Source organism: Streptopelia decaocto, assembly GCF_964273445.1.
Source record: "Streptopelia decaocto genome assembly, chromosome: 9".
Lineage (NCBI taxonomy): Eukaryota > Metazoa > Chordata > Aves > Columbiformes > Columbidae > Streptopelia > Streptopelia decaocto.
Window position 1 is genome coordinate 10,868,233 of NC_138664.1, and position 18,834 is coordinate 10,887,066.

The following is an 18,834-nucleotide window of genomic DNA, read 5'->3' on the forward strand; positions in this document are numbered from 1 at the left end:
TAGAAAGACGCACATGAAAGCTACAGATTTTTTTGTTGTTGTTTGGAAGCTGAAAAACTAGTTTGTGTACATTCTTCACCTATGTCTATCTGAATAACTTACCTATATCAATGTTATCTCTTCCTAGGGCAACGAGTGAAAGAAACAGTATTTCTCTGTAAAGGCTCCTGAAATTGTAAAGAGAAATGTCAATTTATATAATGCAATAATACACCACATTAAAAATAGATCAAATTACCTAAAGATAACTTTTTTTTTTTTAAGTGGCATTTTGAAAATGATTCCTGATCGCCACCTCCAAAATGCTGTTGTTTCTGACCTCTGGAGAGTGCCCTGGACTCCCCACATTGAGATCACCCAAGTGCCACCAGAGTGAAACATCCACTTAATATACTCAACCAAATTTCACCAGATTTGACAAGCAGGTCAGGAACCCGCTTTCCTGCAGTCCCAGCTTATCTTGAAAAAGCAGGCAGATGAGAAAATAAATACCTTGTCAATACTCCAGCTCTTGAAAAGGCTGCTATATATCTTTTTATAAATAAAAAACAGTAAATCCAGGCAAGAAATATAAATTCATAGGAAATAATTTTCACTAATTCCACTGCTAATGGAAAAAACACTTCTTAAAAATGAGAGCTAACCTCTCTTCTTAGTTCCCCTTCTCTTCTCTACTAGAAACTTAAAAAAAAATCCACCCATGCACCCTAGGAATGACACTAATATATATATAATATTTAATAACAAAATATATACACTCCCTACTTGATTTGTCATCATTCAAAGGTAAGAGCAAAAAGCTGGCTGTAAAGGAGAAAGGGAGATGAAAAAGCGAAAAACGCTTTCTCCATTTTTTTTTTCTAAAAGAAGTTTGTAAAAGTTATCACAAAAAAGAAGAATATTTACCAGACTGAGTGATAAATCTGAGAATGCTGCTGAAAAACAGTGCTATTTTTCTTTAAAAAAAACCACACTATAAAATACAATTGGTATTACAATAGCCTTACTGCTGTCCAACCTCACTCCAGTTAGGCTTGTTCACGTTCTTACCTCTGTCTTTTAATATGTGGCCATTTGTTCAATCTCTCCAATATTTGACTCATTGGTCCGTACACATCATTCATCTTAATGCTTTTCACCATACTCCGCAAGAGCTCCTGGTTAAAAGAGTCATCATCTTTTTGCAATAAATGGACCATTGGGTACTTCTGGGCTGAAAAACATGAGAAATGCTGTAAGAATAAATATATTATTTGTGCAGCAAATAGAAAGTCGTTAAAAAAAAAAAGGTGGGAGGCTACACAAACTGAAAACATTGACATATATGTAGTGAGCAAAGAACAATAAACCAAGTCAAATAATATCAATGTAAAACACTAAAAGCACATAGGAGAAAACTCAACAGCTGTAATGGGTCATGAGCTGTTTTCAGGCATATGATCCAACACTGGCAACAAAATTCTTAGTAAGCGACTTATAAAAATAAGAAAACAAGCTAAGTGAATGAAGTGTCAATGTAAGTTCAGTGTTTCACTGAAATACATTCCCTCTTATTCCTCCCTTCCCAATGAAGAAAAAGCCACTGGAGATACAGGTTAACGATTTGAAACAGATAAGCTGGAAAACTAAACTTGTTCAAGCAGTTTACATTCACCCTTCCTCCCAAAACAAGTCACACAAGCTTAGAATAGCAACACCAAACTGAACACTCACTCTCAAACAAAAGAGTGCGATTTTGACCTGCAAGACAAAAAGTAATATGATCAAAAAATCAGTTATATATCTCACGTGAACTATTCACAAAGACATATTTTCAAAACACATTCTTCAGTTGCTCAAAATGAAAGTTATTATTTATATATATATAAAAAAAAAAAAATCAATAAACACCAAAAACCACAAGAAACAAATCTTACTCTGAGCATTCCACAAAATATACAGAGGCTGCCTTGGATCCTGATGCAATTTCATATTGTCCCATAGCATCTGAATAAGAACATATTTACTGTCCTCTGACATACAGTTTCGTGGAATCTGAACAGGAAAATGCATACACAAAGACATTTTATTACAAAGTCATGACAGAGGACTTACATATTTAGAATATATCTTCATGTCTACAGGCCTCATGGTAAAACGCTCCAATATTATAACTGTTGTAAAACCAGAGAAAGCTAAATCTGAATAGTGACATAGCTAATGAGTATTTTGTGTGTCTTCCTACAGCCTTAAAAAATCGTAACTTTCTCCTCCTCCTGCTGCTTAACTAGTCAAACTGCAATAAAACCAACTAGAAACTTACTGTCTGTGTAACTGAGGATCATAAATTACAGCATGACTAGTAAGAGCTAAACATTTACCCCATGCAAGTCCTGCTGAGCCAGAGTTCCAGACTCACACATATTTTCCTTCAGTTGACACATCCTTTACCAATTCAGGACTGGGCCGAGCATATTTTAAGACACATTTCTAAGAGTTACTGAATTATCTAACGATTTCCTATATGGGAAAATAAGCATTTCTCACACGTCAGTATTTCCTATCTGCTTCTGTACCTTGGAGTTTTTATTACAGTGCTCAGAAGAAAGTATTAATCCTGGTAAGTTGCTGGGCAAGTCCAAGCGTCTGAAATACCACACCAAATTCCAGAACACAATAGGGTGATGATCTACGAAGTCTGCCACTGTTATTGCGTGATCCCCTTCATTTTCAAGTAAGCTCTCAAGTTCTTTCCACACCACAAGAGGACTGAGATAAGGAACTGTTATAGGATCAGGACTGGGTAAGCGCCATTCTAAGCCCAAGGAATCCTATGGTAAAAAGAAAAAAATGTCATTAGTTGGAACGTAGCTATTTTTAGAAAGTCTTATGAATGCTTTTGTTCCCCACCAGACACACCATCATCTAAAAGTTACAACTAATATTGGTTTAAATAATAAAACCTATTTCTCATAATTTGGGATAGTTAATTCTGTTCTAATTTATGCTGTTTCACATTTCTCTATCACACACTTTGAAAAAATAACATTTAAGGTAAAAAAAAAACTACACACTGTTGGTCCTTGCAAAGTAGCAGGCAGGCTACCAGTAGGAATGATATGGCTCATCTTCTGGTTTTCCTTCTCATCTTCTTCCAATGGGCCAAAAGTGCTGATACTCCTTGCTACAGGGTGACTTGGACATTCTGACCCTGAGGGATTTTGTCTTCTTCCCGAGGGGATCTGGATACTTCTGGCACAAATATTGTCATGCTGCTTAGATTTGCTAGGGGAAAAAAAAAAAATTAAGAATCTCAGCTTTTTGTTTTACTCTGAGTGCTCAAACATATACACAGTGCAAGTTTTATTTCCCCTTGTACTGATAATTAACACAAATATTCTAAAAGAGTTCATAAAATTTGCAGAATTACAGATGCCTACACGAATTGTTACATAAGGGATGAAATGGTAAACACCATGCTGAAAAAGCACTATGTGGTCAACTCAGAGGTAAGGGAGAGGCAGCGAGGAGATCCTCTCTCAAATCAGTTTCTCCTTTTCAGAGTGTATCTTATTAAATTAATTTACGTTGATGTGGAATACATCCACATCCACAGAGCACCCAACTAAATTCTATGCAGAAAATGCAGATTTACCTATTTGAATTTATATCCTCTTGAACAGACATCAGAGATGTAGTGAGGCCAACTGTGGCTGCTGTGTTACAGGATTTCCCGCTCTGATTTGCAAAAAGTGATGGAAAATGCATGTTTTCTGTAGAAGGGCTGGACTTCAGAAAATAACTGCACAGAGAGCAAAAGCTTCATATTAGCTAAAGAACAAACAAAACCCACTTCACAATTATGAACATTCTAAATCGAGGAAAATTCAAATAATGTTATTACCGTCCAGGTCGCCGAAGATCTCTGATTTCTATGCTTAAAAAAGGCAGAAATAAATTGCCACAGAAAGGACATGTGGTATTGAGATTTGAATCATCTGCTGTCCACCCTGCCATGATTTCTTCATCGTGAACCAAACAGTCACAAGTCCGACACCGTGAACAGCTGGAGATGAGGACCTGCATGTGGCAGATAACAGAACTCCACTATGATACATTCTCAAAACTATTCTTCTTTTACAAAGCAGTTAAAACTAGAGTCAAAATCCTTGCCCTTAGATGAATGCTGCTCTCTGCTTGCATACAAGTTCAGATCTTCCCAGGCTTTAAATGTAAGTATTTCAGAAGAGCTATTAAATCATAAATCGAAACTGCCACAGCAGACAGCTGATATGGTAAATGACTGGAATGAGCATTGCCTGAAAAACTTACTAAGTGAAGGTCTTCGTTCTGTTGTAGAAAGTAGACTGGGATCTGGAACTATGCTTGTGAAATAAATATAATTTAGCTAAGTGGCTTAGGTGATCCTTTTACAGCTTCCCAGAGTAAAACCAGCCAGTTATTCAAAAATATTTTTATTAACATTATGTCATTTGTATTTTGTTTGCAACCATAATAGTACAGGAGTATTTATGCACCTATATAAATTATTCTTAGATTTTAAGCACTCTTTGGCAGTGACTGCCAGTATAATATAAATTAGGGGAAAAAAGACGAAAATGACCAGTCATTAATCCAAACCTGATGTTAACAGTCAGAAGTACAATGATCTTACTAGATGCTACAACAAGAAATAGCTACTTATCTATTCCATATTTTTAAATGTATAGTGCTATTTACGATTTGGTATTTTCACCTCAGACAAATTTAGCCGCACAAGGGATTTAGATGCCTGAATTCAATGGCATCCAATTCTCAAACTCTTGAGAACTGCAGTTTAAGGACCAAAAACGTGACTGCAATAAAGACATTTCTAGAGCAAGATCTGAAATGATACCTAACTCTGTCACAGAAATATTTAATAGATTAATTTTAAGCTTTGAGTTTTAACAGATTCAGATAGCATTTATATTTGAAGACATATGCTTTTAAGTGTATCAATTAAAATCAATAAATCATCCTGTACCTCCATAGCGTAGTTCTGAAACACACTGGTACTACTTGTACTGCAAGAAGATATCAGCTCTGATTTGTCAGGTAAAGGGAACTTTGAAAGAGACCCTATTAACAGAAAAAAACCCAAAGTATTAGTTATTCAGAATATGTATTTTTAGTAAACTTTTTCTAGTCAAATAATACTGCAGTTATAAAATGTGTAACGGAAGATGCAATAAATCTGAAGCCGGAGTGTGAGGCTGCCATCTGTCCAGCACCAACAGCAGCAAAAATAAAATCTACAAACATAGAATTTCCATATGTTCAGTTTTCTTTTTTCAACAATTGGTAGCTTGGAAACAAATTTAACAGATTAAGTAATTCATACACACACTTTTTTTGTCTGTACTAAAACTAGGGAAGGATAAGAGCTGCTGCTTGTGACTGCAAATATCCTGGACTCTGCTCTTTGCCAACCCTCAGCCTCAGGATCCTTGGTCCCCTGGCCACGATGGCGTCCACTGCCCCTCTCCAGTTCTTCCACATCCCACAAACCAGGAGCCAAATCTAGACATGTTCTTCTAGGTGCTAAGTGGAGGCAACCAAATAAACAGATTGTCCTTTCACCCTGATTCTGCTTAACACACTGTGCTCTAGAATGACAGTAGTACAGAAATTGGTATAACAGTCACAACCAATTAGATTTTTTTTTTCCCTAATCTGGGTTGGATAATACAAAGTTTGATAATCAGCTTCAACTGCAGCTTGTAGAAAACAACAGTTTTCAAAAAAGGATTTTTGCTACTTTTAGAAAACAAAATCAGACTAATAAAGTGACCTTCTGAAAATTTTTATAGATGTCTTCTGGAGTTGTACAGCTTGCACAAATAAGATAATTATACAAAAACTAAAGGACCTAAAGGGTCTCTTATTTTCATAGCTGTACCATCCCAAAACTTATTCAGGGACAGGATGTTACTGTGCAAGTTATTCCACAAGAAAGAACAACCAAACCAAGGTTCTACAATAAGAATATCCACAGGTATAGACAGATCTGTATGAGTAATAGTTTGCAGGTAGGAAAAGAAAAATGTTCTTCTGCCACAAAAAGGACTAACAACTAGGATAATCCCAAACTGAGAATTATGAAAGAAAAAGTAAAACTGGATTTTTTTTTTTTTGTTCAGATCAGTGAATGCAATGCAAAAGTCGTCACTTACCACACTGGTCAAATTGTTTTGATGAGCCATCGTGGGAAGCTGAGCTTTCTAGGCTTGTCCTGCTGAGGCCAATTCTCTTAATTTCTGATGTGGTATTTTCCTGAGGAGAAGCACTTTCAAAATCATTGCAGACATCTTCATCAGTTAGAGAAGTGGATTCTGAGTCCAGAGCTCCAAGAGATGAAACACTTGCTCGGTCTGAATTTTGATCCTGAGAGGAAAAAAGCAATTCCACTGAGAAAAGGAAAGCAAAGTTATTTCTGAAAATAACAGGCAGACTTACCTCTGTAAATTCAAGGCATGAACTTCTCTCCTTGAAAAGTCACTCAGCTCAGGTCTGTACTCAGAACAAATGTTTCACTCAGGGTTAAATAACTACATGAGGATTCTCTTTAAGAGATTCTCCAAGTAAAACGACCTAAATGAAAACTTAAATATTTCAGTCCTGTAACTTTTCCCCGCCATTGCTATAGAAGTTATTAGCAGCCATAGGAATGCATTTGGATAGGCAAGGTGTCATTGATACCTTAGATAATTAGTCTCAGATTGTTTTTAAGCACATGAAAACAATACACTGCCAGCAAATGGCACCGTTTCATCCCCAAGGACTGGGAAGAAAATGAGTTTTGTTTGAGTCCGTAGCAGCAAAGAACTTTCTAACCAAATGACCTCAGTTCCAAATTAGCCTTAGATGACTTTGGCAATCAATATGAGCAGACTTCCCTTTTTTCATAAAAACTGTAAAAAAATTTAAAACATTTTAAAAGTATTTTTTCTTTAGGTAAATAAGGGAAGGCAGATCAGTCTCCTCCACCCTGTCAGTGATTAAACCTTTACAGAGCTTCTTCCTTAATCTATAGGTACTTAGGTTTTGTGATGTGGGGGAAAATAATTATAAAAATTTACCTTTGAGGATGCAGCATACATTGTAAATTTTGAGTACCACTTGCTGGCTTTCTCTGCAACCCCTTTTCCAGCAGAGAACATGCTGCTCTTTAGAACATCAAACTTCGGTGTTAACAGCGTATCCAAGTTGAAGGACGGTGAAGACACAAGTGTTAATGCACCAGTTGCATCCTGGAGCTGTTCCTTTGTGGGACTGTTTGGGGAATAAGCCGGGGAGGACCAAAGCCTGTCTCTTGGCCTTTCTTCACTCTTTGTGTGGTAACTCTTGGATTTGGTAAGCCTAGATGGCCTTGGGGAGTTTGGGGGAAGGCTGGACCTCCTACAGGGCTGGGTTACTGTTGGGCTTTTTTTATTAGCATTTCTGTCATCGTAGGGTTTTTGCAACTCAATGCTTGGGGCACGACTCGACAAAGGGCTGCTCATGTTGTTCATGTACATGACTATTTCTTCAGCTAAATCTCGCCTTGCAGATGGAGTAGAAACACTTCTATCATCATCATCCTCCTCATCCTCTTTCTGCTGTTCTGTCTCAGCAACCAGCAGGGACAGCGGATCAAATCCAGTTTCAACATCTGTCTTTTCAACTGGTTTTACTGGAAAGCTGCTCTTTCTTTGCAGCTTTCTAGATTTGTCACTGGAGGATTTCACTGCTGTAGATGTTTCAGGTTCTGCATCCAAGTCTTCCAGATCAAAGATAACAGGAGACTCTGTTTTATCTGTAAAACTGCAATCAAAAGCTGCATCTTCATCACTTGATTCTTTCTCCAGGCTTTCTCTCTTAGATCCTAAAGAGGAAGTTCTGATATTAAGAGTTTTTGGCCTTATGCTTTTCTGTAATGCACTAGATAGGATTTTGGCATCAGCTCCCAGTTTTTCAACAATTTCTCCAGGGTTTGCTTCCTGATTTACTCTATTTATCATGAGTCCCACTAAGCCATCTCCACTCAGGTTACGGTTCCTGCCTTCCCATGGTATCTCCCTTAGGTCAGGTTCTACTGCGCTTTTATGTCTCTTTCTTAAGGATTTACTTTTTATAACTCCTGCTTCACCGGCATCCTCAAAAGATGATGTAAACAGCAATCCTACGGAACTCTCTGAAAAACAGATGAAACACAGTGCTTTATTTCTTACTATGCAAGAAAACTAACAAAATTACAAAAGAATGCAAATTCATCTCAAACGGTTTACAACACTGAAAGATGGAATTCACTATGTATTGTGCTAGGGGTTGAAACCTTGAACTGACCACGGTCACAACTTTCAGGAGGGATCAGATGATAAAACATTTATATGCAAGTAAAATCACACAACATTGTAGTACTTCAAGAGAGATCATAAAGAAAAGTCTCAGATGTATTTAGGTTTCTCTTCCAGACACATACTCCATAATTAAGAGGTTTGAAATCTAAAGATAGTAAAGGTATCTAGGAAACGTCAAAAAAGTGCAACACTTTCTAACCTGATGAATTAGAGCCAACAAAAGGAGTTACTGTAAGAAAAAACTCCATTGTTTTGCCAGAGCATGAAGATGCAGACTTTAAAGTATGATATTACAGTATTTTAGGCACAGTTGACACTACTAAAATAACCAGATTTTACATTAAAGACTTGTGAAAATGCCTGACAGTTTCTTTTCATTGTACTGCATAGATACCTCTTGTCCATCCTGAAGGAATTTATTAGTTGCTGAAGGATATAAGAAAAAAAAACCAAAAAACAAAAAACAAGAACCTGGATTTTGTAAGCAGATATTGACTATAGGAAAAAAAAAATCTGGAAATGAAGAATATGCAGACATATCTCCCTGACACAGCATATGCAGAATCTAACCTAAACTCACTCCCACAAGTTTCACTGGCTACTGCCATTACATCAAATACATTATATCTTAAGTTTTGTGGACCAAAGAACTCAAGTGTGTTACATAGAGCTCTTATTAGCAATTATTTATACAGACAAAATTGCACAAGAATCAAAATCTATTTTCTCTTCCACTCACCTGTGCTGGCATCTGCTATGGTATTGTCCACTGTACCGTTGAGCCGCACTATGCTAGAAGCGGCTTTGCCATCACTCGAGTTCTGATAATTCAGTTTAGGTAGGCAGTCACCACTCCCTTTTGCGCTCTCCACTTCGGACACTGTATATAGAAAAGGACAGACAGTTCTTCAGAATCAAAGCAACTTAATTTACATCTTAAGTTTCCATTACCTATTAGATGCTTTACGGAAGATTAAGTGACAGCATGTTGTATGTATCCCAAGATACATAGGCAGAGGTTTTCAAGGTAGAACAACTGACATATGGATATTTAATTCTCAGCATTACTTTTATAACTGGAAGTTAGACTTGCTATCTCTCACAGACCAGCAGAAATTCACCCATTCTCCTCTTATGTGTTTTATAAAGAAAACAGACTGGTAGGAAAGGCTTTCCTGTAGATGATGGCTATAAAGCAATTTCATTTTTTTTAAAAGACAGAAACATTAAGCTGTAATTATCATTAAGTCTTTATGTTACTCTTATCACTTACTTGAAACAGAAGATGCAAAAAAGAACTGTAATTTCAAAAGTTAAACCATTAGACATCCAGAGAAAAGAACTTAAGACATGGGCATAAACTGTCATTACTACACACACACTGTTAAAAAAAAAAAAATGCTGCCTCACTTAGCTTTTGCTGAAATCCCTATTTATCCACAATGAAGTAGTTATCTGTGTTCACAAGATACATACAAGAACTGGAGTCACTCTCTCTCTTGTCCTCTTTTTGTTCTTTTATATCTTGAAGAGAAGTTTTCCCTTGCTTGGCTTCTTCTTTGAGTGACGTGTTATTGCCCAAGTCTGCAAGTCCCCCTATTGCAAGAGGGAAATGACAGAAAAAGATGAATATGGTAAACAGAATAAATAAATCCGATCATTTTAGATGGTATACAGAACTCCAAACTCAAGGACTAATTCTAGATACCTCTCAACTAACATCAAAAAATGGAGTAAGCAACAAAAAAAAAGAAAGACTGGGCAGAAGTTTCTGCCATTTATGAAACTGGCTATTGTATGTACTAGAATAATTATCACATAAATTTCAGGTTCATATTTTGCATCCATGAGGAGCTGATACAATAAACAAAGAGTAGACTATTTTGAAATCAAAGACCAAAAAAAAAAAACCCAGTTATTTTTTTTTAAATTGTGCAAGAACTTTTTTTTTTTTCTTTAAGACTGTTTTTATCATCAAATTCACAACAGAAAGCTTTCTGGAATAATTTTCTTATCAGCATGAAAATAGGGATGTGAGTACTTTACCAGGAACGGCAGTATGTGAGGTGCTTGCTGGTAGCTTTTTCAATGCTTTTTTAAACTGTGCTATTCCTAAAACAACGTTTCGTATTTTCATCCATAGGAAATAGCCACCTCGATTGCTTGAAGGCCATGTACTTTCCAAAACAGCCTATTTGGGAAATATCGAAATCAAATGAAGTAATTTTAAAGAACAGTCAGGTGCAAAATCATGAACGTAAATTTCAAATTGTGTTAAATTTGTAGTTATGAAGTAGACTTTTAAACCCACAAAAACAAAGACAACACAATTATTCTATCTTGTATTTCTTCCACTTACTAGAAATGACAAAATTACATCTGAATTGCTCCCTTATTTTGCTTGGTTCTATTTGCCTGGATAAAAATATGTTGTTTTTTTTTTCCTCTTGCAAAAATACTTACCTTATTGTAGTAGCCATAAGTAATGGCATTAGGGTCAACACCAGCTTTCTGCATTTCAAAGAGCACTCGCACTGCCAGCACCGGCTGACCGTACTGTCCACACAGCTGCATGAGGACTCGGTAGCAGACCTGAAAATACACATGATTAGTACTGGGCTGCTATAGTCAAACACATATTCCATTCCCTAAAACCACTGGGCTATTTCTGGAATTCTGGAGTTGGTTTATTTTACCTCATCAGGTGGATCTATTTTTTTGGTATGCATTTTTTGTAGCACATCATAAGCAGTTCTCAGGGCCCTGACTTTGGAATGACAGACTTTCACGTATGCGGGAAGGCAGATAAACCAAAGACCGTAGCAGTGACGTAACAAACATCTGGACCACATCTGTGGTATGGATGAGTACTTCTTAGCAATTTTATGTGCAGATTTTATTTCCTGTAAAGAATCATAAATATTGTTTGTGGATATGTGCACGTACACACACATATATTAAAAAGTGAACATGTATCATCTCATTATTCCTACAGAAACTGCAACATTAATATAAACAACATACTCAAAGTGGGAAAGAAAACAAAAGCAGAGTGATACCAAAAAGAGTTGCTGTCCAATATTGCCCTCCTAAAAACTTGCATTTCTTGAAATTTATGTCTATGACTTTTGGTCTGCATTTTTGTAAGAAAAACTTGAGAACTGGAGCCCCTCTTAAAGCCCCACACTGTGAAAAGCGATCAAAAAGTGGGTGCAGAAGCCCAACAATTTGTGCTCGTGGAGAACAGCATGAAGAACGTGAAAGGTGTAGGGACAGCACAGCCAGTGACAACCTGTGTACAGGGGCTCTGTACGATACAGTGTAGGCAAGAAGGACAGGTAAACACCTAAAGAACAATTAGTATGGCTACTCTATTAATAAAGAATCATTAGTCAGGCTGCAGCCACTGCCAGTTGCTATAGCCAAACTCCAGATGAAGGCAGTAAGTTCACACTTTACAAAGCACCTCATGCTATACAAACGTCTGAAAGTACCTGTTTAGTTCTTCTGAACATCGGCAACGGGCTGTTTGGACTACTGGCTTTTGAGGAGAGTTTGTTATTTGGTGTTTTAAGAAATCCTTCAGGTCGCTCGAACAAATCTAGTTTTAATACTGGAAATCCATTATAGCTGTAAAAGAAACATGTCACTTAACTCCTGCAAGGCAGTTCCAAAGTAAACACGTCAAATAATAGCAAATGAAATCAATTACGCAGTTGCACTAGAATCTACACAGGAAAGAGAAAATACAAGTCAACCTTTAAAGAATCCATTGACAAAGCGGTTTACTAAACCATCTGTATGATTTCATAAGCCTGCACAGTCTCTTACACTGTTATTTCAGTGTGAGCAACTTAAATTGATAAATAAGTTTGATAAATAAGTTTGCTTTCCTTGCATTTTCTTTAATTAATGTGCCAAATGCTTTAGTATTGATTCTAGCTAATAAAAAAAAAATAAATCTGTGTGGCTTAGTCTCTAGGGAGCATGACACGACAGAGGTTTATAAAATCAATATGAACAACATCAAACTATCTAAAAGATTAGATTTAAAAACCTTTCTCAGAATTAATGAAGAAGCTAATAGATAAACTCATTTGACATAATTACTAAATCAGTAACACCAGTTTTCAGATACTCTCTTACCAAAGAGTACCTGCAGCTTGTATCGTTATCAACAGCAACAGGCCAACAGACTGGGTTCATTAATGCTAATTTTAACCTTAAAAAGCGGCAATTGCTAGCACAATGTGATGCGAACACACAGCTTTGTTGTTACTGCTTGTGTATACACATGCACAAAATCATTAAAAATTCAAAAGAGCTGGCACAGTAGCCGTTTTACATACACATTTTTACTCGGGCAACGTATAGGGAGAGGAAAAATCTGCACTTTGTGGCTGTCACAAGAAACTTGAAATAAACTCTATGAGAGCAGGGGTAACAATTTTTGCCAGTGTCCTACTGTGTCTTTAGGGTACCTGTATTGTAGAGGGTGTTCTTCGCCATTTGGCAGGTGAGGGATCTCAGGGGGTGTTATGAAAACTGTGTGCTCGCTCTTGTATGACTCATCCAGCTCTATAAGTCGTGTTTCCCCAGTTCTGTCCATATCTACCTGGAGAAGTTATTGTAAAAGAAAAAGTAGATACCAGGGTTATTGTATCTTCTGCCATTAAAGCTATATGGTCATGCAGTGCAAAGAGGAGGAGAAATCTGCACTTCCCAAACGAATGCCCCTGTTCTAAGGACAGCAGCACAGACCTGCTCCAAGGCTCCAGCCTAATTTCAAAGCATCAAACTGCAGGATCAAGTGGGAGAAAACTGTCCAACAATTTTACTTAAAGAATTTCATTCAACTGCTTGAGACAAAAATAAAGAACCAAAGCAAAATTCAGCTACCTCACACAAGATTCTGGGAAACTATGAACTGTTTCCCTTTGAGAAAAAGAACAGACGAGCCTTTAACAATATTACAAACTTCCTACTGCTACTGCTCGCACGACAGATACCACCAGGAACAGAACAAATATAATGTGTTATTACATTCCACCTGAGAGCCTTTACTTGCTATGTGTGCTGGTATTTGTATTGCTTTTCCTCTGATCTTCTGTCCCCAATTGTGTCTCCTCCAATACCTAAGTGCTGCTTCTGCTCACGAAATAAGATGCGTCTCCATCTCAGAGTTGGCACTATCAAAAACTACTTACTTCCTAGCGCACAGAACATGCTGTTTATTCACATATTGATCGCCCCTGTGCTCAGCTCAAATATTGCCACAGTTTACCTTTATAGCCATTATTTAAATGGTTTAAATGGCAACCAAATTACAGCCAAATGGTGCATTACTTCAAGAAAATGAATAAGCAACCTGTGGAACCCAAAGATGTGGGTTCTTCGTGCCTTAAGAGTTTAGCAAGAGAGAATTAATGCACAAAAAGAAGCACATTCCACAGTTCTTGTCCTCCAGTGAGGTGGAAATATATCAAGTAGTTTCAGTACAATTCTTCAATATTTAAAATTTGATAAACATACAGAGAGGTGTTCTTAATTACATATTTTACTGCATGAGACAGATGGAAAGTATTAGCAAATAGAACCAGCCAAGCAACAAGAACATATGGCTCCTGAAAAGTAGATATAAATGAAACCTTACTTAGCAATTTAAATACTTCTAAGGATGTAGAAACCCCACAGTTACAAGCTTCACCAGTGACATAGAATAAAGCTAGTAACTTAAATATGTATTGAATTTATATAATTATTGAATTCCTGGAAAAATAAAAACTTTTGAGACAATTGCACCACATCTTTCAGTAAACAAAATAGGCAACTAATTATAATTTCTGCTGCTGCTCTCCAAGATAAAATAACATGTTGAGGAGATTTGTCTTCAGCTTCAACTATTCTTAACATGTAGAAGAGATTAGTCTTCAGCTTCAGCTGTTCTTATAAATTATTTGAGGCAAGGCTTAGATTATATTTTATACACAACTAATTTCACAGCACATAAAATTTGTCTCAACCTAGTGGCCTGTAACTACCCATAAGAAAGTGTTATATCATCTTTCAACCTGTGACATCACCGTTCATGCATTCCCTTTCAGGTACTGGTTCACCTAGTGAAAGACACTAATATATAAATAAATATTCACTTTATTGGAATAATGAAAATTTGATATCTGGTCAAAGCAAAGCATCTTGGATAAAGCTCTGGTTCATACAGCAGACCTTGGTATACTTCAATATTTTGACTTTGTATGTTACTGTTAAGCACAGTATCAGAAATAAGAGAAATGAAAGAGAAGATGAGGCAAATATTATTCAGAGAAATCCTACATGGGAACCCACTCTCACGTCAATGAAAACCTAGTTTCACAAGCAATTCTAAAGCCATGGTAAATCCTAAATGCACAGTAATTCCAGTGCCTCGGTTTCCCTACAATTATCATAGGCATAGAAGTAGTTGTCCCATTAATAAAACCAAATAAAACCCTCCCTGAGAGAAACAGAAGTTGGAGAAGCACAAGTGTACAAATGTTTTCTGTAAAGTTGATTCTCATGGAACCATCATGAGCACCTTTTTATTGTGGAAAGAAGCTGCCCACAGCATCAACTAGCAAAATAGCTGCCATTAGAACAGATGAGTCTCTGCTTCAGCTGCATGAGTGGCTACTTAACCTCTGAGAAAAGGTGAAAGCTCCACCAGCTCCACAGATTACGTGCAGTCTCACTCTGGCATCACCAAACTACATATTACTTTTCAGAAGAACTCTTTGAATTCCCAGGCATGATAACTTTCATTAGGGCATCAGCTTCAGTGCCCTCAAACTGTTCTATAAAATGAAATATAACAGACAGAATCGGACGCCGACATGATCAGCACATTCTGAATAAAAATACAATTCAACATTAGTCAAAGAACTAACCTGCAACACAAGAGAAACTAAGCACTGCTCAAGAGCACTTAGTTACTGGGTATATTCCTGCCTATGAGACCTCCCATTTTTAAACACCAATCAGCACACAGCAAAGCAAGCGCTGTGTGTTGAAGAGCTTTTTAACTGAACTATAGGATAACTGAGTGAACATTATAGAAATGTTGGCAATTAAATCCATTTATAAACCATGAATACTTGTAACTCATGCTGTAGAACTTTGAAACACACTTCTGAGAACTGCTACTAATAGAATATTGAACCCAGCAAAAGCTATGAAGAGCATTAAACACCATTAGACCATGCTTTTATATTTCTCTAAGAGTAACTAGAAAACTACTGTTAGAGAGAACTGGTCAGCACACTGTTTCAAAAAAGCCCAAGGAACCTTCCATTTATAATGATAAAAAATAGTGAGGCTGTCTTCTGTCTTGTAGTGTGCTGCTCATCAACCCTATTCCTAAACAACTGCATGAAGTACTACACAATCTATAAAAACACTTGTAGTTTTATCAAAGGAACATAATTCTCTGATGAAGAACCTCAAAGTTCCTACCTTAGAGTATTACACTTACTTATGGCTCAGTATTTCAGAGCCTTACATACAGGTGAAAATTAGCACTTCTAATTTGTGCTCACCGTATGTTATTTACACTTTCAAGAATCTGAAGCAGAGAATGAAGGAAAGCCCAACAAAAAAGTAAAATGGAAGGCTACCATGACTAGAAAAAAAGTAAAAGGAAAAATAGAAATAAACTTGCACTTGAAATACATTCTGCTTGTACTATATATCAGATAATGTAAGAAACAGCTGAAGTTTAAAAGCTATATGCACATGAAGACATGCTTACTTTATCTACACAGTCATCAAAAAATGCAAGGCTTGCGTCCTTATCACTGACAAAAGAACACTCTTCAATGAAGCGAATAAACATCTGAGTTTTGGTCATCAGTGTGTAGAACTTCTGATGGGAACGATCTCGACTTTTGAGGAAACCTATGAAGTGAAATCAGAAGCAGGTAAGAAAACCTAAAAAAAAAGAAGCCCTCATCAAAAGTCAGCAAGCATTCTACCAACAAACAAACTTTTTGCTTTCCTTGCCACTACTAAGCCATTTTTCTGCATTTACATTCCTACCATCACTCACAACACTAACACCGCAAATATTTTCATTCTTTAAATAAGAGAGAATTTAAGGTAATAAATTAATGCATATAAAACAAGTTTCTGACTCTTCACCTTGTAGTTCAAAGAGAGAACTTGCATCTGTGGCTGTTTCAGAGGGTGCCTCTGTTATCGGCCTGAGATAAGACCTGTAACCTTTGAGTATTGAGGCCATAAAACACAGAAATGCTTCCTGGATCTCCAAATCTAACAGATGCAGTTTCTTCCCAGAATTAAAATCATAGTCATTCATTGCCAGTTCCATTAATGCATCTTCTCTTGGTCTCTGTTGCACTGTGAACAAAACCAATATTATAATGTTCCAAACTTAATGGAAAAAAAAAAGTGAAACAGATTAAAATATATGCTATTAAACTCAGTCATGACATGTGACAATGGATTCAGCTTGACCTTGTACGACTCATGCATCTCTGGATAATACCAAAAGCAAGACACGTTTACCTCTTCAGCACATTCGTTACTAAAGCAACAGAGTGAACCAGTATGGACAAGGCTTGAAAAAACCCTCAAAGAAAGCTATTTATAAAAACATATGAAAATTTATACAGGAGCTGATTAAAGAAGCATATTTTAGGGACAAACACATAGATATGGTATTTTTTTTTTCTACAGTGCCTTTCATTTCAAGGTGTTCCATATTAAGGACCTATATACACAGAGTAACCCCACTCAGATGCAAAGTGGAACCTTTAAAACCCAGCACAATGAAAAATGCTGATAGAGAGAGAAATCGGGCTTTTTTTTTTTAAGTTCTAGCAAACCCCCTGGTCTTAAAATAGACATACAAAGTGCCAAGTGGTTTCGCCACCATCTTTCCACATAATATAATTATAGCCAAGCTTATAGTGATATTATGTTTAAGCAATTTACTCTGTAATAAGAACTTAAGATCAATACCACTCTTTTTATATAGAGAGTATAAGGTTTAATATTTTTTTCTAAGGAAATCCTCACAGTAAAATATATTAAAATTATGAAGCAACAGACAATTTTCATCACACTCCGCATTTCTATTTCCAGGTGTTTTGTTTTAAAGAATTTCACCGGTATCATCCCTGTTTTTCTGCTTTCTCACATCAAGGTTCAACATTCTTCGCAATATTTGAGGATTCTATCAACAACCAATTTTTTTTCTCAGAAATGTCCAGCAATTGTGCTACACATTTAAAACCCCAACGTTTATAAAACCCCAACGTTTATAAAACATTTATAACAAATGTTATAAAACATTTGTTATAAAACATTTCCAATTGTGGAAATTTGTTATTTCCACCTTAAAATTTTCGGCAAAGTACTATCAGCTTGAGTGCCAAAGTAATCTCAATTGTCAAGACTTAAGCAGGCCTTGAAGACAAACCAAAGGGCTTTATTAGTTCCTGGCCTACTCTTTGCTTTACTATTCTCATATAAGTTCTGCTTGCCTTTTTTTTTTTGGTACAATGACAACATCAATACAAAGATATTTCTGTTGAGCATCACCTTATATAGATGGAAGTCTACTCCACCCCAAAGGCCCTACATGGGTTCTAATCTCTAGACTTAAAGCACAGATTTCCCAATTCTGCACAAAAACATTATGGTTAGTGTAACGGGTGACTTAAGAAGATATTTAATTAGCTATATTTATCTGTTAATGTGGCACGCTATATGCAATGTAAATTTTACTATGCACTTGCCCACTCACATTCTGCCAGTTGCTGATATAAATTACTTAAAGTGTTCATCAGATTTTTACAAGGTTTCTTTGGCAAGATCTTCCATGCAATAGCTTTCTTATCTCCAGTTCTGGAAATAAAAAAAACAAGGTATGAATATAGACTAGAATATGTGTGAATATGTGTGCAGACAGGACTGCATTCAGAGGATTTTTATATCCCACCAACATCATACACAATTTGCTCCATTAAAACAGGACTGAGAAGCATTGAAAAACAATCAAAAAAGTCAAACTTGGTTTACTATATGGAGATTTGATCACTGCCAACCAACCAATGTGCCAGATTTCAGGAGCCACACTCTTTAGCACTGAAACCAATCCACTCAGAACTCACGAAAGGCGGATTAACAGTATTAAGCACCTGCTGTTGCACAGCCACCACAAACACCATGTTCTGAACTGTAATTACTTCAACTAGGATGGAGATAATGACTAGAATGCTCATAGTAACCTGAAATCAATTTGATAACTGCTTTGTGGTTAGTACATATAGATTTGGACTTAACTATACCATTATGATGACAAAAAAATATTACAATGTCCTTTGTCAACAGAGGGCACCAGCATACCTCAAGACCCTATTGGTCACAAAGTTGCAAAAATTATAAGCGTCTGTGTAATACTTTTTTCCATATG

The 18,834-nt window shown here is 36.5% G+C and overlaps 1 protein-coding gene across 9 annotated transcripts in view; it reads right to left on the bottom strand.

Moving 5' to 3' along the window:
- The window catches only part of DENND4A (DENN domain containing 4A), a 47,599-nt gene that overhangs the window by 3,876 nt on the left and 24,889 nt on the right, over positions 1 to 18,834 (bottom strand). For 8 of the 9 annotated variants that reach the window (XM_082061437.1, XM_082061435.1, XM_082061434.1 and 5 more), the window contains 21 exons: positions 18,166 to 18,266; positions 16,536 to 16,754; positions 16,147 to 16,292; positions 12,842 to 12,975; positions 11,855 to 11,990; positions 11,057 to 11,263; positions 10,824 to 10,952; positions 10,407 to 10,551; positions 9,837 to 9,956; positions 9,100 to 9,240; positions 7,101 to 8,194; positions 6,195 to 6,405; positions 5,006 to 5,100; positions 3,884 to 4,059; positions 3,635 to 3,781; positions 3,054 to 3,264; positions 2,556 to 2,810; positions 1,917 to 2,034; positions 1,714 to 1,740; positions 1,051 to 1,213; positions 103 to 167 (listed from right to left, as the gene is read on the bottom strand). In XM_082061437.1, coding sequence (XP_081917563.1) covers positions 103 to 167; positions 1,051 to 1,213; positions 1,714 to 1,740; positions 1,917 to 2,034; positions 2,556 to 2,810; positions 3,054 to 3,264; positions 3,635 to 3,781; positions 3,884 to 4,059; positions 5,006 to 5,100; positions 6,195 to 6,405; positions 7,101 to 8,194; positions 9,100 to 9,240; positions 9,837 to 9,956; positions 10,407 to 10,551; positions 10,824 to 10,952; positions 11,057 to 11,263; positions 11,855 to 11,990; positions 12,842 to 12,975; positions 16,147 to 16,292; positions 16,536 to 16,754; positions 18,166 to 18,266 — 4,040 coding nt within the window. The remainder of the gene's footprint in view (positions 1 to 102; positions 168 to 1,050; positions 1,214 to 1,713; positions 1,741 to 1,916; positions 2,035 to 2,555; positions 2,811 to 3,053; positions 3,265 to 3,634; positions 3,782 to 3,883; positions 4,060 to 5,005; positions 5,101 to 6,194; positions 6,406 to 7,100; positions 8,195 to 9,099; positions 9,241 to 9,836; positions 9,957 to 10,406; positions 10,552 to 10,823; positions 10,953 to 11,056; positions 11,264 to 11,854; positions 11,991 to 12,841; positions 12,976 to 16,146; positions 16,293 to 16,535; positions 16,755 to 18,165; positions 18,267 to 18,834) is intronic. The other variant, XM_082061439.1, reaches the window with a different exon arrangement.